The sequence below is a fragment of the Ambystoma mexicanum genome, chromosome 3q (assembly GCF_040938575.1).
Source record: "Ambystoma mexicanum isolate Mex_15411 chromosome 3q, UKY_AmexF1_1, whole genome shotgun sequence".
In the NCBI taxonomy this organism is placed as follows: domain Eukaryota; kingdom Metazoa; phylum Chordata; class Amphibia; order Caudata; family Ambystomatidae; genus Ambystoma; species Ambystoma mexicanum.
The window spans coordinates 719608237-719634358 of NC_090926.1; the positions used below are offsets into that span (position 1 = coordinate 719608237).

The 26122-nt window shown below is 43.7% G+C and overlaps 1 protein-coding gene across 11 annotated transcripts in view; it reads left to right on the forward strand.

Moving 5' to 3' along the window:
• TNRC6C (trinucleotide repeat containing adaptor 6C) overlaps positions 1-26122 on the forward strand; it is a 1467646-nt gene that overhangs the window by 1420514 nt on the left and 21010 nt on the right. For all 11 annotated transcript variants that reach the window (XM_069654647.1, XM_069654638.1, XM_069654641.1 and 8 more), the window contains one exon: positions 12368-12507. In XM_069654647.1, coding sequence (XP_069510748.1) covers positions 12368-12507 — 140 coding nt within the window. The remainder of the gene's footprint in view (positions 1-12367; positions 12508-26122) is intronic.

Below are 26122 nucleotides of genomic sequence, written 5' to 3' on the forward strand. Positions count from 1 at the left end.
AAAGAAATGCACTGAATGATCACAATTAAGTCCTTATGTTATAGTTCTTAGGTTGTTAATGGTTTTGGCTTCATCCTGCCGTAGAATGTGCTTGATGCTGAAAAATTTCAGATCGCTGTTCTTATCCATTGTTCTTTAAACCAATGTTCAGCCAGTGGTGTCTTCCGGTCTGAGATGGTTAGACTTTTGAGTCCCCTAATGGTACTTCCCACATAATTTATTACAGATGCATACAATAATGTAGATCACAAATGCTGTTCTTGCTGCAGTTTATGAACTAGGGAATAGTAACTTTTTTGCCATTTTTGGTAGTATACGACTGAATACTGTTCAGTGCATGTTTGCACTGAACAATGTGAACATTTTTATTTTTTATTAAGTGTTTGTTATGCAAGATTGTATGCAGTACCCTTTGGGTGCACTACAAGAACCTTGACCTCCTGGCAACCTTTGGTACAAGTCTGAACTACACAGGTTGGTAGTGTGGCTGAGCAGCCAGGCTTATCTCAGGAGAGGTCAATGTGAGCAGTAATGTTGTGAGACAGAGCTTCACAGTAGCAGTTATTCAAATAAACACACTCAAGGTTTATTGATAAAACAATGATTATTTTATTTCACAGTCATTTGTATAAGCCTTCAGCAGGGAGCAATATATAGATAACACTTATAATACACCTCAAACACAAACTGTTTCTCTAAATCAGATGATACCTATTGGGGATGGCACACAGACATTTCCTACACCCTGAGGTGACGTAAATAGCTAGGACACTGTGTACAATGATTTATCAGTGGTACATTTAGAGCAATACTGCGTTTGGTGTAAAAGATAGAATAGAGGAATAAAACAAAGGTTAACAAATAAGAAGAAACCTTCCAATGCAGAGTAAATTAACCCTTTCCTGGGGGAAAAGCCATAGCACAAGGTCCGTGGTAAAGGAGTCTCTCAGTGAGCCAGGACAGCCAATGTTAATTGTACAATGACAAGGGGAGCTGAAGATCTTCTTTGCAGGTAGGTAAAAAGTCTTACACAATGTTTTTAGAAATGTTTGTAGAAAAGTAGGACACTTGAAGGGACACAAGCTGGGAGCCTTGTGAGGGGCAAAGCTTTAGCAACTCTGCAAGGTAACCAAGACAGGTCGCAACTGAGAGTAAGTAAGGCTACACAACAAGAGATAAGTTCTTAGACTTTACAGTACCTCTGTTTAGAAGAAATGGTTCCAGCTCGCTTCTGTTCCTGTACAGCTCTGCAGATCCTGTTGTTCCTGCGCCTCAGTCGTGGGGACAAGTGGGAGGACGCCTGGGGACTCCTGCTCTGCAATGGGATGGTCAGCGGCAGGAAGGGGCAAACTTCAATTCAGCAGTCCTTCTGTGTTTCAGCTCCTCGCGTCTGACAGCAAATAGCAACACTGCGGTTCTCGGATACCACTTCAGACTGTCCTTGCTTCTGGGGTCCAGCACTCTGTTGAGGAGGCTCAGGCCTGGTCAGTCCTGCATCAGGGAAGTCCGGAGGATCTTCCTAGCGCTCGCGTCTGACTTAAAAGCAACGCACACAATCTGGTGTTCCTCTCCCTGGCACTTCGGTTCCAGCCGTAGCAGCGGCAGTGGCAGACGAAATACAAACAGCTTCGAGACGATGTCCAGACGGGCCTACTTAGGAGTTGATTGGTCACACCAACTCAAAGGGAGAGGTCGTCCTTGCAGGACTTCTCTAGTCGAGGCGAATTCGGAGCTTCGGCACAGCAGCAGAGCTTCTCCGGGCAAACCAACGGTCCAGGAGTTGCAGCAGGCATCTCTTCCAAGTTCTTCTTCGGATTGCTTCGTCCAGTCGTCGACTCTAACTTCCAAGCCAAAAAGCCTCGCCTTTTATGCAGGTTTCTCCCATTCATTCCAGCCTACCTGTCAATCACACAGCAGGGTGGATGTCCTGGCCAGACAGCCAGCCGTCCAATCACCTTTGGGTGCATTCTTGTAACCAAGAGGATTAAGCACAGGGAGTTTCGGGCACCTCCCTCACTTCCTGCCCCTACCAGACATACTGAAGCCAGAGGCAGGTTTCACTCGTGAAGCCCGCCAAAGACAAAATGAACAAAGGGACCAAACCTGGTTTGGCGCTCAGAGTAAATCTCAATAAGGACCTTTCTGACAAGAAATGGTAAAAAAAGAAGACTGGGGCCATTTTGACAAAATGGGCACCCACGGGTGCCTTACCGTGGCTGCGAACGCAGCCCGTGGTAAAAATACCCAATGGTAGTAAAAAATAAACCACTGCCACCAGCCATTAACTGTAGAAATTGTAACATAAAAATGTTACAGGAGAAACTAGACAGAGGGGATACCAAGTAACCCCTCCAGCACCCTATTGTAAGATAGTGTGTGCTGGGGCTAGAAAGTTGCAAAATGTAAGTAAAGTCAATTTCACATTACTGCTCTTGGAAACAGTAGTTTATCCAAGAGAAGGTATTTAAAACCTCTCAGAAATCTAAGAGACTTCCCTGTGCCACTGCACTGAAGGTGCTGTGTGACGCAATGTAAAGATGATGCCTATGAAGTTTGTCAGACTCCAAAGTCAAAAGAAACACAGAGAATAAATCCCATTAGGACTTTTTTTTTTTTTGGATCTCCCATGTAATTTTAAAGTCCAGCAAAAGAGCTGGGGGTCTTTAAGGTAGAAGGGAATGAACACATCTGAGAATTCTCCCTAAGAGTGTTATTTTGGTTAGACGATGCCAACCTTCAACACTATATTAAACATAGTTACATACAAATAAACATTTTAAAAAACAGTTTAAGAATCATTACAAATACAATATATTACAAATACAATGTGAACATTTGTAAAAACCTTTGATGGGAGAGCCAGAAGTGATGCTAGTTTGTGCTACCTTTTGTTTATATCCATAAAACTTGGACTAAATTTAGTTTAGTGTGGGGGTTTTGGTGCAAACAAATGTTGGATTATTGTTGTAGATCAGGGTCTAACTGTAAAAGATGCCAATGTTTTCTATAGATTTTATGCATTACTTGATCACCATTAGTGTGCTGTGTGATCATTCTAAACTTGTCTCAATTAGAATACATTTTGAGTTTTTCCAGTGTCATTGAGCCTAAATGGATTTGCGATTGGGAGATCGAGAGAATATTCTACTTCCGGAGAACAGAGGGACTTAATTGCTATCATGAGATTCATTTCTTTCTCTAAAAGCAAATGATGAAATGATTTCCAGGTTATCATATGCTTATTATTAAAGTAGTCCACAGTGAAAAAGAAAATAATTATTTCTCAAGATTTGGGGTACTTGGTGCAAAGATTTTTTACTTAGGATATATAAATAGAAACGTGCAATTATGTGATTGTGTCAAAATGGGGAATGGTTGGCACAGCCAATGGAGGTACGGTCATCTAAACTGATAAACAATAAACATATATGTACAGTAGGGTTTATAGGTAATTATGAATCAACATAGAGGGAACCAACCAGTGGAATCACATAAGGCATTTAACCCCTTGAAAGTCAAAGTTTATGAGTAACTAACATCCATGAAATTCCCTTTGAATTTAATCTTTTCCAGGAGTGGAATTGATACATATACATAATTACTACACACATAGTATATACCTATGTATTAGTAAAAAATGTAAGAACATCATGAAAATCATATTAGCCAAAAGACATGCATATCATTTTGAGTAATAAACTGTTCTTTTATTATGTTATGCAACAGTATTAAGTAAGAGACTTTGTCATGTTAGACAGATATCCCCATGAATGGTTAAGTGATCTACATTAAAGGAGAAATACCTTTATAGATATGAAAGTAGAACATTCCCCAAAATAATTAAAATCTAATCTAGGACTTTTTGTAAACAAAACAAATGAGTGAATTCAAACTCTCGGTATGAACAGTATGGCCGATATTTACAATGACGTCACGACATCGGAAACGCATGACATCATGCCGCAACTTACCATTAAAAGCTTTCAAGAAGGCGGCAGTTCCAAGAACACGCAGAAAGCAATCCTCTTGAAAGAAGCTGAGACAGGTTAGTTTGCAAACATGAGGATACCAGAAATGCTTCCCCAATTAAATACAGAAACAATTAGATAGTTACCACCCACATTTCGATATAAATATATGCATTATCTTGCATTATGGGATAACTATGCAAAGAATTCCAAACTATGGAATACGTTGAGAATATATACGTGCAAAACTGAAAAGAACAACATTTATAAACAGGTGCAATTTGTAGATTTACTAGAACTGCTCAATAACACCATGAGAAATTATCTGAGTGCGACAAGAACAATTCAGTCTCACTTTCCTCTATATATATATATATATATATATATATGTATATATATATATATATTTCTGAGGCTTGTGGAATCTGCCTAGATTCTCATGCTGTGCATAGGCCGACATCTAGTGGAAGCTGCGGAGTATTACAGTTTGTTTTTCGAAACTCGAAAATGGGCGTCGACACAGGCGTGCCAGTAATACTATCCCTAGTGTGACGTCCACTGTACCCAAGATCCCTCACGCGTCTAGGATCCTCAGATTGTTTTTTTCCGCCATACTGGTCGGAAGCATCTTGCGGAGTCCCCTGGCCTTAGCCATACTTTTGCTAATAATTGAAATTTATAACTCTTTATTGACATCCTTCCCCACCCCAACGTCGACCCTCGACGACGGCTGGAGAAGACATCGACCGTCGGCTGCTGCACGACGGATCTGGGCCTCGGAAGGCCGCTGGCCTCGGCCCGGGCCTAGTAGGCCGCTGGCCTCGGCCCTGCAAGTAGGGAGAGTGGGGGGTGGTACATACTCTTCACTCTTGGTATATAGATACACTTATATATTTCCTAAACTTATCAGCCCGCTGCCTCAAGGTGCGTATGGAGGGTACCCCTTTCCAATTCTGCCCCAAGTGCAACCGCAAATAACCTTGGGTCGACAGGCATGCCACGTGCAATCTCTGCTTGCCGAGGGACCACCCCAAAGCGAACTGCAGAGCGTGTAGTAGGTTTAAACCTAAGACACTTAAGGACCGTTCGACAAAGCGTTGGGCCCACCACGCCAGGCAGGCGGCCATGGCAGCGGAGGGCGCCTTCAGCGATGGCAGCGACGCCGTACTTTCGGACGGCGAGGGCATTACGCCGTCGAAAGACAGCCGAGCGCAGGTCCCCGACCTCGGAAGGTCGTCGGCAGGGCGGCTATGGGGAAGACCCCCGGCGACGCAAGCGCTACACACCCTACACACACTAAGCACACTAAGTCCAACCGAACCTCGACGACGACGTCGATTTCTCGGAAAGAGGCACAGATAGAACGGTCCAACTCGGTGTCCTCTGGGCGCTCTAGATCGAGATCGCCTCATGACGCAAGGCAATCATCCACTCTTGCCATAAGTGCCTCGCTCCCTAGACTAATGGAAGTTCGATCGTCGGAGGACGAAGACGACTTCCACCCCCAGGCCGCGCTCCAAGAGACGGAGCCCGCAGTTAACACCAGCGAGGCCCCACGCTCGAAAGACACAGATACCCCCGATCCTCGACGCCAGGCGTTGAAAGTCTCCGGGGCCTCCAAGGGACAAGGAAAACATTTTTCCACTCACGGGGAGGGGGGGAAACAGCGGAAAGCACACTCTTCCACTCCTTTAAGACCATCCTTCCCCCCTAAGCAGACAGACAAATACAAGTCTACTGAGAGATCAACATCCAGCAAGGGTACCCTTGATAAGTCCCCTAAATTGCCTACTAAAGTCATCCCCTGTTCCAAAGAATGGTCCAGCGAAGACATAGACAGGGTTATGTCAAGGATGTCTTCCTTGGCTGATTTTTACGACAAGAATCCAGAGCATTTCCTCTCGTATGACCCTCAGGGGGCCACACCCTCAGGTTCCACTGATCCTATCCCCCTAAGTAAAAGGGCCCAGTTCGAAAGACCTGAACCCTTCGAGGTACAGCCTTACTCTACTCCATACTCTACTCCACACCCCAGGTACCAAGGAGAGCCTTTCCCTGAGGGGGACCAGGAGTTTGAAATTATGGAGGAACAAACCGGGACGGAATACTATGCGGATGATGAGGACCAGGAGGAGGGAGAAGATGAGCAGGAAATTTACAGAGTAGATTCCCCGGTAGAGAACGAAGCCCCAGTTACCGACTCGCCAGTCGATAACCAGCCCCTCCTTAATGAGGTTCTCGCTCGCGCGGCAGAACATTTTCACATCGACACCCACGGTGTACAGGAGGAAAGGGACTTCGCAGAAGAGTTGGTGGGAGAGAGGAGGCCGGTCGCTCAGACCATCCCTATCCTTAAATCCATCCAACGAAGAATAGATCCGTCCCTGGTGAACCCAAACCTCACCAGAGCAGTCAACCCCAGGGTCGAAAAACTTTTCCGGGCAGCCCAGTCTGACCCTCTCTATATAAGAGGACATCTTAAACCAGACTCCCTAGTTGTTACCAACACTCGGAAGAGGGCTGGAACACCCTTATCTTCGTCAGAAGCTCCTCCCGACAAGGAGAGCAAGAAACTTTACGGGTTTGGCAGGAAAGTAGCCTCAACGTCCGCCTACCAAGCAAGGATTGCTAACTCCACCACCCTGTTGGCCAGCTATAACTGCCATCAATGGGAAGAGGTTGCGGCACTCATAGCCTCTGCTCCTGAACCGTTAAAGGGCCAATTGGCTCGGATCTCGGCAGAAGGGAGAGCCGTGTCTGGTTGCATATTGAAAGCAACTTTCGACGCCGCGGACAACGCAGGGAGATTGATAGCAGAAGGTACTGTTATCAAAAGACATGCGTGGTTACGGCAGTCGGGGTTCAAAACAGAAACTCAGGCTTCATTAATAGACAAGCCGGTGGAACCCGATCTATTGTTTGGGAAAGCGGTCGAAGACGCACTGAAAAACGCCAAGGACGAATACGAAACACTGAAATCCCTTGGCCAACTAACCAACAAACCCCCTAACCAGAGGGGGAACAGTAATTTTCGTCGCCCACGCGGCCAAAATTCACAAAGAGGCAACTATGCCCAGGGACAGGGTACACAGTGGAACAACAGCCAGCAGTCTACCCAAAGTTACGGCAGGGGTAACAAAAGAGGTTGTGGGAGAGGCAGAGGCAGCCCCAACAAGGGAGGTGGCACGCCTCCACCAAAGCAGTGACGCTCAGTTCAGGGTCCCTTCTCACGCAACCCCAGTAGGGGGACGCATTTCCAACTTCACCCAGGCTTGGGAAGGGATCACCTCAGACAGATGGGTGCTGTCAACAGTGTCCACAGGATATTGTATAGAATTACTGCAGCGTCCCCGGAACCATCCTCCACGACAAAAAGTACACTCCTTAGAACATCAGAAGATCCTTCTCGAGGAGATCGCCATTCTGCTAGAAAAGGACGCGATAGAACTCGTCCCAGGACACCAGGTAAACAAGGGTATTTATTCAACTTACTTCCTTGTGCCAAAGAAAGATTTGACAATGCGCCCAGTATTAGACCTACGGCCTGCCAACAGGTATGTCAAGCCCCAAAAATTCCTTATGACCACGCTACAAGAGGTAATCCCCCTCCTAAAAAGGGGGGATTATATGGCAACCTTGGATATGAAAGATGCTTATTTTCATATTTCCATGCTCCCGGCGCACAGAAAGTACTTGCGCTTCAAGGTGGACAGTCGCCACTACCAATTCAAGGTACTGCCCTTTGGGATAGCTTCAGCACCAACGGTGTTCACCAAGGTACTGGCGGTGGCACACCTACGCAGGGAGGCAATCCCAGTGTACCCTTATCTGGACGACTGGCTCATAACGGGGGAAACCCCAGGAATTTGCAGGACAAACATTCAAAGGACTATCGACCTCCTCCACGAATTAGGCTTCTCAATCAACGAGAAGAAGTCAAGCCTGGTGCCAAGCACCTCAAAACAGTTCCTAGGAGCAATCCTAGATACTCAGAAAGGGTTGACATTCCCTTTGGAAGAGAGAATTCGGAATATACTACTGCAAATTCCACATTATCAGTCCGGTCAACAAATAACGGTACGCAAAGCAATGCGGTTACTGGGCATGATGGCGTCATGCATTTACCTGGTCCCCCACGCGGGACTGCGCATGCGTCCCATGCAGGAATGGTTGGCGAAACAGTGGTCTCAGGCAAGTGGTCAGTGGGACGATCTAGTGGTCGTTTCGCCAACACTTGTACAGAGCCTACACTGGTGGACAAGAGAGAATCTCGCAAGGGGAAAACCCTTTTACGATCCCGAAGTACAGGCAGTGGTGACTACAGATGCATGCCTGACTGGGTGGGGAGCTCACCATCTCCACCACATAGCTCAGGGTCTCTGGTCTCACTCAGTAGCCAAGAACCACATCAACCTCCTAGAGCTTCTGGCAGTATTCCGAGCGCTTCGGGCGTTCGAGCCCCATCTACTAAACTTGTCGGTGCAGATCCGGACGGACAGCACGACAGCCATGTTCTATCTGAACAAGCAAGGAGGGACTCGTTCACCAAATCTGTCCAAGCTTGCCCAGAAAATCTGGATATGGGCACTCAGACGGAACATCTTCCTGTCATCACAACATGTTCCAGGGTAGCTCAATTCCCTAGCGGATGCTCTAAGCAGAGACTCCCTCCCAGAAGAACACGAATGGGTCCTTCACAGAGAGATCGTAGAAGATCTCTTCTCTCAGTGGGGTTTCCCCACTATAGACTTATTCGCCACAAGCGAAAACAAACAATGCCCAGGATTTGCATCCAGGTTCCCCCAGCCAGACTCCCAAGGGAACGCCCTGTGGATGAACTGGTCAGGGATGTTTGCGTACGCTTTTCCACCAACTCCTCTCATCAGGAAGGTGGTGTACAAGATGAACAAGGAATCGATGACGCTCATCCTAGTTGCTCCCATGTGGGCGAGACAACCATGGTTTCCACACCTACGCAGGATTGCGGTGTGCGAGCCCATCAAACTTCCAGCCTGGTACAACCTACTGTCCCAGCAACAAGTTCAAACAGTGCACCAGCAACCCAACTCAATGAACCTTGCAGCTTGGCTCCTGAGGTCATAGAGTTTGGACATCTCAATTTACCACAGAGGTGTATGAACATCCTAAGAGAATCCAGGAAACCAAACACAAGGCACTGTTACTTTGACAAGTGGAAGAGATTCGTTATTTGGTGCCAGAATAAACAAATCAACCCTGTTGATTGCACTCCTTCCAACGTTGTGACATACATGCTCCACCTGCTGGATGCAGGATTGGTTTTTAACTCTCTGAAAGTACACCTGGCAGCCCTCTCGGCTTACACCACATCCCATAACAAGGTGTCGTGGTGGAAAGTACCAGTAGTTAAAGCCTTCATGGAAGGAGTAAAGAGACTTCACCCTCCTATTTCGAACCCACCGCCAGGATGGGACCTTAATGTGGTGCTAGCTAAGCTCATGGGCCCCCCTTTCGAACCCATGCATAAAAGTAGTCTCAAACACCTGACTTATAAAACGGCCTTCTTAGTAGCCATTACCTCTATAAGAAGGGTCAGTGAAATTCAGGCTCTGTCAGTGCAGGATCCTTTCTTTACTATCCACAAAGACAAACTGGTTTTACGCACACACCCTAGGTTCTCACCTAAATTTATATCAAAGTTCCATGTAAACCAGTCCATCGAGCTTCCGGCTTTCTTCCAGAACCCGCAAAGCTCGGCTGAGGTGAAACTACACGCCCTAGATGTGCGTAGGGCGGTCCTCTACTATGTAAATAAAACCAGACCGCTAAGGAAAACAGATCAACTGTTTGTCTCCGTAGCTACAGGCAGAGAGGGAGATTGCGTCTCTAAAGGCGCTATCACGAAGTGGATTATCAACTGTATACAGCTGTGTTACTCTCTTTCTGAAAAAACTCTGCCTTTTACGCCAAGGGCCCACTCTACTAGAGGCATTGGGGCCACTCTGGCTTTCATTGCAAATGTTCCCCTCGACACCATTTGCAAAGCAGCTACTTGGAGCTCTATTCACACTTTTACTCAGCATTACTGCATTGACACTCATTCCAAGACAGATACACAAGTGGGACAAGCGGTTCTAAGACACCTGTTTGCTCATGACCTTCTCACATCCCACCTCCTTCTTCTGGTACTGCTCGCTAATCTATGCACAGCATGTGATCTAAGCAGATTCCACAAGCCTCAGAAGGGATACATTACTCACCGTAATCGTATTTCTGATGCTTGTATCTGCTTAGATTCACATGCGACCCACCCTTCCTCCCCTCCGAGAGAAGGCGCATGATTGCTTGTAGTCTTACCTTTCTGTCTATCTGCTTGGATTATCTGTACTCGCGCTACTCCTCATGCTTCCTCATGTCAGAAAAAATACAATCTGAGGATCCTAGACGCGTGAGGGATCTTGGGTACAGTGGACGTCACACTAGGGATAGTATTACTGGCACGCCTGTGTCGACGCCCATTTTCGAGTTTCGAAAAACAAACTGTAATACTCCGCAGCTTCCACTAGATGTCGGCCTATGCACAGCATGTGAATCTAAGCAGATACAAGCATCAGAAATACGATTACGGTGAGTAATGTATTATATATATATATATATATATATATATATATATATATATATATATATATATAGTCTTGTCCTACAGAATTATACTGCAAGAAACCGCAAACCATGGACTAATGTGACTATCTGCACGACATTGTGAATAAGCATAAACCTTAACAGGCAAATCTTTTAGACTTCCTCAGAAATGTTCACAAAATATCAGGAAGCTATTTAGAAGAGACAAAAAATACCATATAAGATATTTATTTTGTTTCTGTAGATGCAACTGAACAAGTCGTTCAAAGATATTTGGGTCTAATGCACAGCAACTATAAAATAAATATTTTATCCACATGAGGACTAAAATAGTGTTATTGGTAAGGCAGCCCTTATCCATTCAGATAACTTAATGTATTTTACTTAAACGATGTATATGGAACCCATCATAACATGCCCCTTTGCGTCTTCCTTGGTTTTCTCCCCTCTTGACCATTTAGATACAAATACGAAATAAGGAAACAATATTTAGTTGAAATGCTCAGTGGAATTTAACACAATACATGTGGCTGTATGTGAAAATCTTTGCACTTGATATTACTGGATGAAAAGATCTATGTGAAATCATATGATAGATATGTTAAATCCGTATATATGACAATTCTGGATAATTGAACGTTTTTGTGCCTTGAAAAAGCCTGCACTTGGGTGAAACATATGCACGTGCCCCAATAGGACGATGTTGGCACCTTTTAAATAAACCCACATGATATAAGGGTATCCTGTAATAGGGTTAATGTATATATTCCCTGTTCATGAAAACTTTACATGTAATTTACAACCAAATAAATAAAGGATCTCATCCTATTTGATTTGCATTATTAGCTCGCTCTAAAAAGAATGACCAAGCGCATACTACCCACTATCCTTGTTGCTGTTCATTTTCAAGTGACACTGTCTAGTGAATAACAGGAGTATCTGCATCTGTAGTTGGTTAAAACATTGAGACAAGCTGGTTTCAACAATTTAATAGTTTGATCTACGGGTAGGCACATTGCTTAATATTCACAGTTCATATTACAAATATTTAAGCTACAGATCATACCACTGCACCTGCAGTCTGCGTTTTCCACTGCAAAAGCAAAGGAACACACACATACCCTGGAATCCATCATAGGTTACTTAGTGTCTGGATTACATCACATTTCAACAATGCTCATACCAATAAAAGTACACTAATTAACTAGATAATTCCTGTTTAGTTGTATTGTACAGAACATTTTGACTGTGTGCATGATCATATGGGAGACTATAACGAAACAATTCACAGGTGTACATTTGTGTTATTGAGCAATTGGAAAAAACAAAATGAAAGACTTTGGAAGCAGGAAAGTGACATTGTCCTCATATAATGAAAAGGGCAAAATTGAAGGCTTGCAGGTATGGATGCCCCATTGTCCCCTTTACAGCATCTGGATTGTACATCAGCACTAGGCAGACAATGATAAACCGCATATTAGGCAAAGAGGAACTCTGAATAACTAGTACATAGTGTGGAAATCGTCAAATGCTAGAATATCAAATTAACAGAAATTGCCCCTGTGTATGTAAACAGAGGCAAGACATACTCCGCAGATGCAGATCAAAAACTCACATGGTGTCATTTTACTCAAAAAGGACATTTTGCATGCACTGTTTACGAGTTAGTTTTCTTTAGTTTCAACACTTTTAAGTATAAGATCCTTGCCTTACTGGATAGTAAATGACATCTAAATTGTTTATTCATGCTCTCCTCTCCACCATTCTTCGTGGATCAGATTGATGGCTCGACTCTGCGCACCTTGTGTCTGCAGCATGGTCCTCTGATTACATTCCATCTGAACCTCACACAAGGCAACGCTGTGGTCCGGTACAGTTCCAAGGAAGAAGCAGCCAAGGCCCAGAAGTCTCTGCACATGTAAGCATCTCCATTGTTTTGTGGTGGCAGGAATAAAGCGAGGAGTTTCATATTTTATTTTGTGAATGCACTAAGAACCTAAAATAGGTTAACTAAATATCCTTCAATTAATTTGTGCTGATTGACGTTAGAGCAGTTTAATGTGCTTCATTAAGTTTTACATTGGTTGTAAAGTTACAGCTCATGTTCTTCATGGTATTTTTCCTGCATGTTAGTCCTATACAAACCCAGCATATCCTATATAAAACTAAAAGAAACATTTATAAAACAATATATATGCCAATATGCTCAAGTGTCCCACTTTGCTCTCACACATGGACTTTTACATAGTGGCTTATTGTATCTTGTAGAAAAGGCAGCAGTGCTATGGTGCCTGTAGTGAATTTTCATTTGATAATCATTCAGCTTACTGTGCAATTGCCCGACCAGCCTTTCAGAAGTAGTGGCATATTAGGAAATAACTTGTTATTCCAGCCGGTGTTAAAGCATTGCTTTAGATGAGATGTGGTCTTGGGATCAAGTTGAATTACTTAGGCCTCGGGTGAAGTGGTTTCTACTCCTGGAGCCACTCTTTCTTCCCATAATATTTTGATTGTAATAATCAAAAAGAGTGTAAACATGGCAAATCACCCATTTACACAATTGCAATCTTCCTGCCACTAGCGCCCAGCAACGCTTGATTTCTGAAATTCTCCAGATAAAACATTAAACGACCAAACACTATTTCCTCCCCCCACAGTAGTGATGAGGGAGAAGAGGGATGAAGTCGTCCTAAAAAACAGCATAAATCAACTCTGCAGACCACCCAGCAACGCACATAAAATCTTTTCTACAGAGAGTTTCAACCAACCCTCAAAATGAGTTCCATACCCCTGTACCATTTATTGACCCCACCCTTCTGGGCAATCCTTCAAGGTCTGACTGAGCATCCCCCACATAGGTGAACACCTGCATGTTCCCTTATACACCTCTTGCGGTTTTGCAGGGTATGAGATGGGGTGCGGGTGTGTAGGAGGGGGGTGAAAGGTCCCTGATGCGAAAATATGTCTTTTATCCCCAACAATGACTGCCATCCATCAAGACCTCTGTCTAATGTCTAACTACTACATTTCCAACCCACCTATACCTCTTTGCTTCCTTTCACCTCTTTACAAGGTAAAATTGGGAATGCTGATAAAATGTGCTTAATGCCAATATTTAAGTATTGCAAAGCAATAAGACAATGGATAAACCCAGGGCTGCATTGTGCTAGATCCAGAGCTGTTTCATGTACTCCATTGCTGTATGAATATAACTCATTTTCTGCATAGCATATTCAAGTGGTAAATTGGCTGGTGCTTCATTCATGCTGCTTCTAATATCTAAGTAACATGCTCAAACGTATTCTACTTGGTCTTACCCACTGACTGGTTATTCCCCAGACCTATCAGCTTGTGATGAGATGCATGCCTTTTTTATAACTAGCCACACACGCCTTTACTTCTTGAGAGGAGATATGGTCTACTAACCAATCTGGTGATTGTAGTCTCAGGTGACTTGGATTTTAATCCTTGCCAGATTGGTGCAGGAATGACATGTGCATTGCACAGAATTCATTTTTGAGTGCTGGTCCCACATTCCTTGTTTGGAGTGCCTGGGCCTGATCACCGCTGGAACACAAATGCGACTGTGACTACCTCTCAGTGGGCGCTGAAGAAGATTTTAGTGCACTGGGAGGAGAGCTTCATTGCACAGCCTCCAGAACACTGTAAGCAGTTTTTTGCTTCATGCAACGACAAGCTGTGAGTAACCTTACTTTTCACAGTGCACCTTGGTATTTTCCTGGGGGAAGCTGTTTCCGGTAGGACCAGTCAGGTCCTTTAAGGGTCTTCAGTCATTCTCCTGGGTCAACCCCGAGGCCTCATAGGCTCCCATCAGTGCTCGCGCAGAGGGTCCTAATGGATCTGGCACTGGTGTTGGGCCTAGGACCCCCTTGGGCATGTAACCAACGGGCTGCCGGAGGGTTTGTAGGACCTTCCCTCTCAGATTATCAACGGGTCATCTCATCTCAACGGCCGGTGACCTTCTGTTAGTTTAGATTTTCATCTTAATGCTGAATCTTTCACCTGTGAGACCCCCATCACTTTGTGCTGGACTTGTGGAGTATTTTTCTATGTTCCTGCGTGAGTGAGAATCTTTTTTTCCCCACTCACTCTTTCTTTTACTCTTTTTATGGGTGTCCTTTTTATGACTAAACATACTTTATTTGGGAATTATACTTCGCTATAACTTTTTGGGCACATGCTTTTTCCCATTGCAGCACACATCACTTTTCTTTGCAATGATACTTTGTATCCTTTCTACTATCCCCATAGTAAGATCAGCACCCCGCCCCCCCATTGTGGAGTGCTGAGGGAGATGCACTGTAATCTCCTTTCTCACGCCTCCTGTAACATTTATGTTACAGTGACAAGCTTACAATTATGGCTGGTGGCAGTGGATGTGTTATACCAACTTTTGTGCAATTTATTTCCACATGCTGTCAAACCAACTGCGGTAATGAATGGTGACCGATCTCTGCATCTACAATGGTGGCTTATTTATTTTGTCACCATGTGTACTGTGCTTGTCCTTTCTTTGTCCTTCTGCCATCCTGGGAGGTCCTTTTTTGAATTGTGTCTTCGGCGGGAACCCTTTGGGTAGCCCGCCGAGCCTCTAGAGTGTCTAGAGACAGGAAATGAGGGAGGAGTGCGCAACTCAGCAGCCATTTGATTTTAGGAATGCCTGTCTGGTACCAGACCTAACTCTGAGTCTGGCTCTCCTAAAAGGACAGCAACCCTCAAAGTTTGAATGTAGCATGTGTACTGATTGGCTGAGTTCTAGATAAATGACCTGGATTTGGAAACTGGAGACAGGTTGACCACTGGAGCTGAATCTGATGAGGAAGAAGAGAAAACTGCTGTAGCTGATTCCACCGACCCTGCCTGTGCTGATCCCTTCTTCCAATGCGACAGTGGAGACCCCAATACAACGACTTACTCGTAGGCTGTTAGGACCAACCAGTCACAAAAAGGCCTGCATTTTGAGCCATCCCACAACGAGCTGTGACATTCCCGAGCTGCAAACCGCCAATAACCTGGGAACTTGTGCTGAGTGCTGTGCAATGTCTTCCTGTGAACAAATGTCGCTGAAACTTCAGTGGACTTCTGGTGGACCTCCAGAAGCAAGATTCCACTTCTTGAAGTCCCCTTACCAGAGGGCTGGACCGAGATAATGGGGCGAATCAATCAGGCGACAACCTTTCCACATCTGGCACCAAATCCATTGAGCCGCGAGAAGCACTGAAGAATCCTTTGTTGGGAGCCTTTTCTGTGGTCTGCTGTTGCAAGTTCCCATCCAGTGACCTTTCTTTCGCCAACACAACCAAGTATCCTGAGACCGTGTCCTGTGCTGCTGCATCGTGAAGACGTCTATCTGCAAGCTTTCCTTCACTGCTGAGGTGTACTGTGTGGCTGACGGTAATACTGACCTGAAGTCTTTTGTCGCTTTGTGCGGCTAGGGTGGTGATTTGTGTAGTTCGCCCAGGCCTAACGCTGGAACGCATCTAGGGAGTCTTCTACGAAGTCCCTGGACAATTTCTACTAACTTTTCTGCATCTGTGCCGTATCCAGGTCTCCTTACTGTTGGCCACTGGAAAACCAGTGTCCCCCTTCTGCCTCTGAGATCACTCGTGCCTTAGAATAGCGAAGACTGTTAAAGTAAGGCCTATGACTAGAAAATAGAACACTTGTTGCAAAGTACTTACTTGCTTTGTGTTAGTGTTGTAACTGATTATCTCTGAACTAGAAAAGTTACAAAGTTCTTACTTACCTGCAAATTGCTTACTGCCATTCTGAAAAGTATACAAAGTTATTTACTTAACTTTGAATTGTGTTCCTCTATTCTAGAAAGTAACAGAGTTGGTATTACTGTGATATTCCTGAAACTGAATATGTGTAACATTGTATTACCAATAGGGATGTACTTACTCTGGATAGCATACTGCCATTCTAAATGTGGAACATTATGGTTTGCGTACCTTGAACTGCTTACTGTCTTCCTAAAAAGTCTTATGGAGTTCTTGCTTACCTTAGAATTGTGTTCCACTGTTCTGAAATGTAACATTGGTATACCTAGATATTCCTGAAACAGAATAACTTACACAACTGTCCAGGTACTTACTATTAACATTGTTGGTATAACTATAGCATTGCTGAAACTAAGTAAATAACATAGTTTACTACCAATAGGGTCGGCTTACCTTGATTTACATACTGTCATTCTAAAAGTCTACTAGTGTGGTTTTACTCCCCTTGAATAACATACTGCCATTCTAAATGTGTAACACTAAGGTTACCTTGAACTGCATACTGCTATTCTAAATGAGGCTTATACTTTGGTTTACTTATGACAAGTATTGTCATTTTTTATAATTGCGTTTATGACTTACAATAGTACTTAGCTTTCTAAAAAAACTCTTGTTACCCATGTATATATAAAATAAACCATTATGTTTTACCATTCATCCGTGTTTTTTTGGACCATATGTATGCTACACGTTATTTTTACCTCTCTACGGCCCTCTCTCCCTATTATAAGCCTGGCTGCTCTGTCATGCTACCATGTGGTACAATCTCATACTAAGAGTTGGAGTTTCTGTATTGCCCAAGGTATAGTTTTATAAAGTCCCTTTGTGAGTACTTTAGAAAAACTGTCCTAACGCCTTGTACCAGAGCTCGATCTCAGATCCGCACTACTAAAACCGGGCCTTGGTCCAAGGATTTGACTGGCCCTCAAGCGATGGATAAAGTAAAGCTTAGGCAGAACGCGAAGTCCTCTACTGAGCCCCAGGTGTCGTCTAACACGATGGCTTCATTTAATGTATATTTGTTTTTATTTATTTTTGTATTTTATTGAATTTATATAACCCTTTAATCAAAAGTGCTTTACATGAGAACAAGCAAAAATACAACAAGCATAAGATGACAATTGAATCACAACTCGAAAACAATATAAGGAACTATTTACAATATTGTTGAGGTGAGGAGGGAGTAGGGAGGGGCATAGGTGTGCGGGGGAATGGTAGGTATTAGTGGAGGTAAGAGCGGAAGTAAGAGGGAAGGCAAGAAGGTGTGAGGAAGAAGAGAGGACAGAATAAGACTAGATGAGAGCAGGGGGTGGGGAAGAAGGAGGTAGAGAGGCTGGAGAGGGGAAGGAAGAGCAGGAGTAAGAGGTGAGGAATGAGGGGGTGGGAGAAGGAGAAGAAGCGAAGGGTGTTGGGGAGGTGAGTGAAAAAGATAAGAGTTTAGAGAAGAGCGAAAGGAAGGGTAGGAGGGAGAAGAGCGGATGTGGAGGGGAAGGCGGTCCCAGTGGAAGGGAGCGAGGAGTTGGAAAGAGCGGATGCGGGAGGGGGCGCAAGGTGGAGGTGGAGGAGGAGAGAGTAGGAAAAGATTAGCAGAGCGGAGAGAACGAGAAGTGGTATAGAAAGTAAGAAGAGAGGAGAGGTGGGGGCAAGACAATAGAGGGATTTGAAAACAAGACAGAGGAACTTGAATTTGAGCTGGGAGTGAAAAGAGAGCCAACCTAGAGAGGTGGGAGAAGAGGAGATGGAATCAAGGGGTGAGAGAAGGCAGAGTGAGCGGATGGCAGAGTGGTAGACAGATTTGAGTGGGGAGAGATGAGAAGAGGGGAGTCCAAAGAGAAGGGAGGAAATGTAGAAGAGTCTGGAGAAGATGAGGGAGGAGATTAAGAGTTTAGTAGCGTGAAAGGTTAGGAGGGGTCGAATTAAATGAATGTTGTAGAGGTGAAAGTGACAAGACTTGGTAGTAAGAGATATGTGGTGAGATAGAGAGGTAAGGGTCAATATGAAGACCAAGGTTACGGGCATCGGGAGAGAAGGAGAGCTGGGAGGGGGGAAAGAGAATGGGAGGGGGATGGGAGGGAGGAGGAAGAGTGTTGGCAGGGAAGAAAAGGAATTCAGTTTTTTCAGCATTAAGAGTAAGGAAGTGAAAGGACATCCAGGATTTGATAGCAAAAGGCAAGAAGAGAGTTTATCATGAATGTCAGGAGAGAAGGAGAGGAAAAGCTGGGTATCATCAGCGTAGAAATGGTGCGAGATACCAAAAGAGGAGATGATAGGAGCTAGGAAGGAAGTATAGAGTGAGAAAAGAAAGGGGCTAAGGACAGAACCTTGGGGAACTCTGTGGTTGAGAGGATATGTGGGAGAGGTGGAGCCACCCCAGGAGACAGAAAAGGTGCAGTTAGAGAGATAAGAGGAGAGCCAGATGAGAACAGTGTCCTTGAAGCCAAATGAGGAGAGGGAATTGAGGAGAAGAGGATGGTCAACAGTATCAAAAGCAGCGGAAAGGTCAAGGAGAATAAGAATGGAGGAATGTTTTGAGTAGCGTGCAGAGAGGAGAGAGTTAAGAACAGAGGTGAGGGCAGTTTCAGTAGAGTGGAGAGGGCGGAAGCCGGATTGGTTAGAGGGAAGGAGGGAGTGTTTAAGAGATGAAGGAAGAGAGTTGAGAATAGACAATGCGTTCGAGAAGTTTGGAGAGGAAGGGAAGGAGAGAGATGGGGAGATAATTGGAAGCAAGATGGGGATTAGCAGAAGGTTTTTTGAGAATAGGGATGATAGTCGCGTGTTTAAAAGGAGTAGGAAAAGTGGAAGGTGAGAGGTAGATGTAGAAGAAGGAGGTGATATAGGGTATAAGGAGGGGGTAGATTTTAGGGATGAGGGGGGTAGGAATGGGGTTAGCAGGAGAGGCAGTAGGTTTGGTGTTGGTTAGAAGGAGGGTAGCATCAGAATGAGTGACAGGAGAGAAAGGGGACATAAAAGAGGATGGGGGAGGAGGAGGAGCAGGAGGAGGAGGAGGAGAAGGAGGAGAGTAGGAGGGGGAGGAGAGGATAGTTTGACAGAGATTGAGGACTTTGTTAGAAAAGGAGGAGGCAAGATCATTAGCAGAGAGAGGTCGAGGTGATGGAAGGATCAGGGGTAGATGAAGAGAGAAGACGGGCTAAAGTTTGAAAAATGCGGCAAGGGTGGGAGGATTGAGATTGGAGACGGTCGGAGAAGTAGGTGCATTTAGCGGAGTTGAGACAGGAGTCATAGAGGGTATGATAGGAGAAGTATGCAGATTGGTTAGAGGGGGTGGGGTGTTTGAGCCATTGACGTTCAAGGCACCTAAGGAGGCGGCACATTGAGGAGAGATGAGATGAATAGCTGTGTAGGTCATGCTGGATGAAGGAGGTGGAGGATGGAGGGGGAGCAGGAGAAGGGGAGGGAGGGGAGAGGAGAAATGAAAGTAAAGAGTGATCAGATAGGTAGATGGGAAGGGAGGATATAGGGGAGGCGATGAACGATGAGGTAAAGATGAGATCAATAGTAGAGCCAGATTGGTGAGTAGGAGGGGAGAGGAGGGGCGGGAGCGTTAGAGGAGAGATGGAGATTAAAGTCGCCAAGTACAAGTAGAGGAGTGGGGCTGGGGGAAATGAGGCTGAGGAGATGGTCAATATCCTCATAAAAGGAGCCGACTGGGCCAGGGGGGCGGTAGATGATTAGGAAAGATAGCATGAGGAGAATTAAAGATTTTGAACATGAATTCAAAGGAAGGGAAAGTAGGAAGAGAAGTAGGAGAGGGAGAAGAGGTAAAATTTGTCCGAAAGAGAAGGCCTAAACCACTTCTGCGGCTAGAAGGTCGGGGGACATGTTTAAAGGAGGAAGAGGTGGAGGAGGCATGTACAGAGGTGTTGTGAGGAGGGATACAGGTTTCAGTGATACAGAGAAATTGGAGATATAGATGCCTGTACTTCAACCAGAGGCTCAGGAACCTAACACAACTTACATAAACGTCTCCCGATTGGAGATAGCAGTTAATATAAAATTTTGATTCCCTGACTAAAGCAATTAATGACATTATTTTGACAATCAAAGCATAACATGATACAGTTATTAATATTATTCTGACATCAATCATGAATCAGCTGTTATTTAAACTGATGGGTGGGGGCATTACCGTGTTGCAAGAGCCTTAACGTTAGCCCATGGGTTTTACCAGACCCTATAATGCCACCACTTGCAGATGATTATTGCTATTGGCATCCCGGACTGCTTTTCCAGGATGCTAATTAAGTTTTTTTTAGTTGAGAAACAGTGGTGTTGCCATTTCCCATCTTAAAAAAAATTAAAACTTCAAAAGAAGTTTGCAATGACAAGAACTACACATAATCCCTTCTCCCTTTCCATGGCGGCCATTACAGCTGCTGGCAAGCTGCGGGAACACAATGCTGGCGAGGGGCAAGGAAGTTCCATTTAAGTGGGGAGAGTGTGTGAGGGAGGACACCATTGAACAGTGGGGCAGCCCTTACATGATGCCGAGGTTAGATGGTAGCCTCCTGCTTCAAAGGAGACTCGGAACGCTGCCTTTACCTGACCTCCACTCTGTCCTCCCACACACACACCACCCTCTGCTGGGGTGCTAGGTAGAATTAATCAAAACAAAATTACAATGAAAGGAACTATATGCAAATAATTCCTTCAAAAAGTTGCCACAGAATTTGTATACAGATCATTTGAAAGAACTTCCCCAGGGTGCAGATTGTGATGATGATTTACAAAGTTCATTGAATCACATTCAACAAAGAAACATGACATCAATAAAATGTCTAACCATCCAAGTAAGTGTTCAAAAGGAACTTGTTCCTCTAACCGCCTGGTTTGGTATTGATCAATCCAAATGTATTATGGTTGATGTAGACCTTGTTCAGTTATGTTTGGTCAATCTAAACGGCAATAATCTGCCTTCCCCTGGTCCATAAGCAGATTTGCAACATATTTTGTGTCGACATTTGCTCAGTTAATGAGACCTCTTGCTGTAGATCCTCTCAAATGGATTTAATAGCCCTGTAAAAAGATTAATTTTCGATTGCTCACTGACTCTAGGCATTCTTTTGCATACAAATGTAATCAGTGGAAAATAATTGCCTTATCTAAGTAACTTAGGTGTGTGATTTACTTTAAATACCTGAATGATGTGATTTAAAAAATCCCATGTCCATTAGTTTTTGAATTCACCATCATTTTTGGATCTTGTACATAAATAGACAGAGTACATTCTTTTTGTAACTATTATTTCCCTTACCTTTTAAAGACTCCTCTTCTATTCTTATTCACATGTCACACAACATCCAGATAAGTTGCCAAATGATAGGGAAATTGTGTCTTCATTTGTAGACGTTCTTGGAAGATCTTTTCAAGAATAAATGAATGTGGTCAAATTATACAACCTCCCTGTGTAAAATTTACAAGAAATCAACGAGAAAACTCCAGGGTGCATCACTCCTTACCTGCGCCGTGAGCGGGGGACACACCTTTTGTTTCTTAGGTTTGCACGTTAAATCTGCTTTAAAAACAAACCATCATCTTCCTTTCAATGATGTGATGGCCACACATGTAGAAACACCTGGATTGCCTGTTGAATTTTCGATCAGGCCTTTTCACGGCACCTATCACGGATTTTATGTGAGTTTTTTTTTTTTATCATTGGGGAACTGTCCTACGATGAAAGAGACTATAATGACTCTTATCCCCAAATCAGTAAAATTGTGAAAATTGTCACCCAATTTCACTATAGAATGTGGATATGAAAATGTTTGCAAAAATGTATGCAAATAGACTTAGTACGTGCATTACAGATGTGATAAATGCATCCCAAGCAGGATTCATAAGTCAGAGATATGCATATGACAATATCAGAATAATTAATATACTGGATATATGATTGAGGAGGATCACAATGCAGCCTTGAATTTATTTATTTTTTGTAAATGCCGAGAAGGCATTTGATCTGCGGGTTAACTAAGCTATTTTAGAATTTACATTGCACAGAATGGATTTTGGACAAAACTTTCATAAAAATGGTGCGTTCTCTGCATAATGGAGCAATAGTGAAAATCTGGGTCAATGGCATGATATCTAGTGAGTTGAAACTACATAGGGGTCCAAGGCAAGCTTGCCCATTGTCTCAGTTTTTATTTAATATTGCTCTTGAACCTTTAATGGCGCTTAAAAGACAAAATACAAGACTACAAGGATTGAGGATTGGCGCTTTTGACATTAGAGTGTTAGTTTTTGTGGATTACTTGGTTAGTGCTCTTTCAAACCCACAGGATTGTGGATCAGTTTTGAGAGACTTTTTTTAAATTGAGTGGGGAAATATTCGGGACACAAAATAAATTGGTCAAAAACAGAGAGATTCCCAATGCCACAGGACAGATGCCCTTGCTTAGAGCTGTATATGGCCTAATGATAGCATAAATTACCTAGGAATTGCCTTAGTTTGTGATTTAAATAATATTGTTGAGGTAAACGTCAATAAAGTGGTAGCTGATATGAAACACGTTATTAGTAAATGCAATCATACTCATTTGAATATATGGGGCAGAATTAGTGCAATCAAAATTGCACTACTTCCTTAAGCACTCTATCATTCAGTAGCTACCGTACCCTTTTAAAAAAAAAAAAAACTGCTAGATAAGATGACCAACCTTTTTAAAGACTTTTTGGGGGGCAATGAGAAAAAATAAGAGAATTCGGCATTACATTTTAGCTTGTGAGGTAGCAAATAGAGGTTTTGGTACCCAGATCTGAGCAAGTAACATAAGGCCTTTATTCTTTAAAAAATGTGCATTTATTTTATTAATATCAAAGAGGACTTCCCACTCTTGTTTCAAATAAAAGATCAAGCAGCTTTACCCTTAAAACTTGGCAATCTCTACACTGACTGTAGATCGCTGCATACTATTAGATTACTTCCGACTATATTACTCACAAATAAAATAGTACTTGGCTGGCTGATGGAGAATGATCAGTGTGTGTGGTTACATAAGAATGCCTCCATATGGAATAATCCAGCTCTCCAATTGAATAACGAGATGTTATGTTGGAAAAGTTGGATCTTTAATAAAGGACTTTTAGGGGTGAATGATCTGTTAGAGGATGGCTGTCTGATATGTTTTAATGACTTGCGTGATAAATATGGGTTAAATGCAAGGGATGAGAAGTCTTTCTCGGATTCAAGTAAATTATTGTCTGAAAGACTTTAACGGAGGCCCATCTGGCAGACAAACCAGGGTTGTGTGCGATTTTTGATACTCCTCCCCAAAAGGTGGCCACATTCTTGAAGTGTATGCCTGCATCTGAAATAATGGATGGCTGGGATAGATTGCGACAGAAGTGGTCCATTGAATTGGGTTACATATTGTCCTAAGGCCACTGGGATAAAGCGACTAAATTGGCAACTCTGGCAAAATTGGATCTTAAATTGCGCCTTGTACGACAAACAATTCTGGGTAGGTTAAATTTGACGCCTGAAAAGATGCTCTCTCTGTGTCTCCTAGTTAACGATTGTTGCTGGGGATGCGGGGAAGGGAGGGGGATACTGACACATGTAATGGGATTGTTCAAGGGTCGAAAACCTCTGGATAGATGTACTGAATAGAATAGATCTAGTGGGTAATGTTGGTATTCTAAGAAATCCTGGATGCTTAAAGTTATTCTTAGGAGGACATGACTTGGGAATCAACTTTGGTAATGATCTTTGGATTGTCAGAGCTTTTGTTCTGTCTCAGAAACAAATCCTAAAGTTATGGAAAAGTAGATATAAGCTACAATTGGATACTTGGTGAAATGATCTGCTTATTCTTTCTAATTATAACATGTATGAAGAAATGTAGTCATCAATTAATTAACTTTATGGTTAACCTCAAACTGTTGTATGGTCATGTGATGTTATGCTTTTATTTGTGATGTAGCAGTGCGCAAGTTTTATTTCTTTTTAATTCTTTTTTGTATGTGTTTAGTGTTTGCCGTGTATGGTTTGACTCTTCAAGCTGGACTAAGCTATAACGTGGAACTGTTAAAATCATTTTTTTCTTCAATGATTAGAATTCATTAGAGTGAATTACTTGTATTATTTCTTTAGTTGTGGTTAGTCTTTTCTGGTTCTGGTATTTGCATGACTTGTGTAAATTGTTATACTGGTTAAGGCCTCAGTTGTACAAAATAAAGTTATAAATTAACTTTGGTAAAAATACAAAATGAACACCCATCACATCTAGGCGCACAAGCTGACATTTTAAAAATGTTATATTCACAAGCAACACAGCTCAGTACTTCCTATTCAGGCACGTCGTGCCCCATCTACTTCAGCCATGGGGAAGCAAACCATGCTATTCTTTGACTGCTGCTGCATGTACTCTGCAATCTTCACCTGGTTTTTAGGGTGCCCATTTTACAGCTTATGGAGCCGCGCATCTCTAACCTCTCTGACGACACAGATGTCCGATGGGCCCCACTCTTAAATCATCTCTGAAAGGCCAGAGAACCCCCCCCCCAACCTCTCCCTGTGGGTGTGGAGAGTCAGTCATTCTTTCAGTACACTCTCCGGCTTCCTTAGCTGTGGTAGCCACGGCATCCCTTTTCTAAAAGGGGTCCTCAAGTGTTGCCTCATCAACCTCCTCCATGGCATCTTCAGTTGTTCCTGTTTAAGGAAGAGGGGCTGGTAAGATGATGTAGAACAACTCAGCACTCCATCTGCGGAAGGTTAATGTTGACTTTCTGCTTCGAAGGAGTTTTCAGATTTCCAAAATGATATGCCAATTGAAAAGGTTGTGCTGGGTTAGCCGATGCCAGAACGAAGCCCATTGGAGGCATCTGCCTAGTTACATTGATACGGCGGCTAGGTGTATGTGCATTGGGGCGGACATACAGAGGCTGGAATGGCTTTGCTCATCCAACTTCATGCATATATCCAAGAAGAAATCCTGGACTTGCCCTTTGAGGGATTAGAGCTATTTTACAGTTCTACCGATGAGGCGATAACCAAAAATAGCCCTCCACAACGATGGCAAAGTCCTTAGATGTTTGAACCAAACAGCCGTCAGTGTTTTCAGTCCACCTCATCCACAAGGCTGGACTTCAGATCTAGAACCTGTTGAGGTGTCATAGGCTTTTTAGAGAAAAGGCAGAGCCAACCAATTAGGTTGACCAGCATCCCCAGAAAAAAAAACGGAGTATCACCTAGGGGGTTCTTCTACCCCTCCAGCACCATGTCCTCCCGTGGTGAAGAGAAACCTAAGTCACATCCTCGTCTGAGTCCTTATATCTCCAATTGGTGGCAGAATGTACTGACCCCAAGAAAAAACTGTCACGCCCCTCAATTACTTTTTACACCTACAGAAATTCTGGTTAACTCCTGCTCCCATCCGCTATACAGTGACTCAAAGGGGCTCGTTAGGCTCAGTACATCTAAAGAAGGCTTATCTTCATGTCCCAATTTGGCCTCCTCACAAAATGTCCTGTGCCTGTCATTGGGAGATGCACACTTCCATTGCCCAGTATTGCCCTCCAGGCTGAATGCAGACCCCAGTCTTCACAAAACTCATGGCAGCTATCAGAGCTCATCTCCGGCCTGAGGGAAATCTATATATACCAATAGTTTGACAACTGGTAATTACGCGCTTCCTCAACTGAATTGACGAGCACAGTCCTGTGATGCCTTCTGGAATTCCTGTTTGATCTGGGTCTTTCGGTCAATCA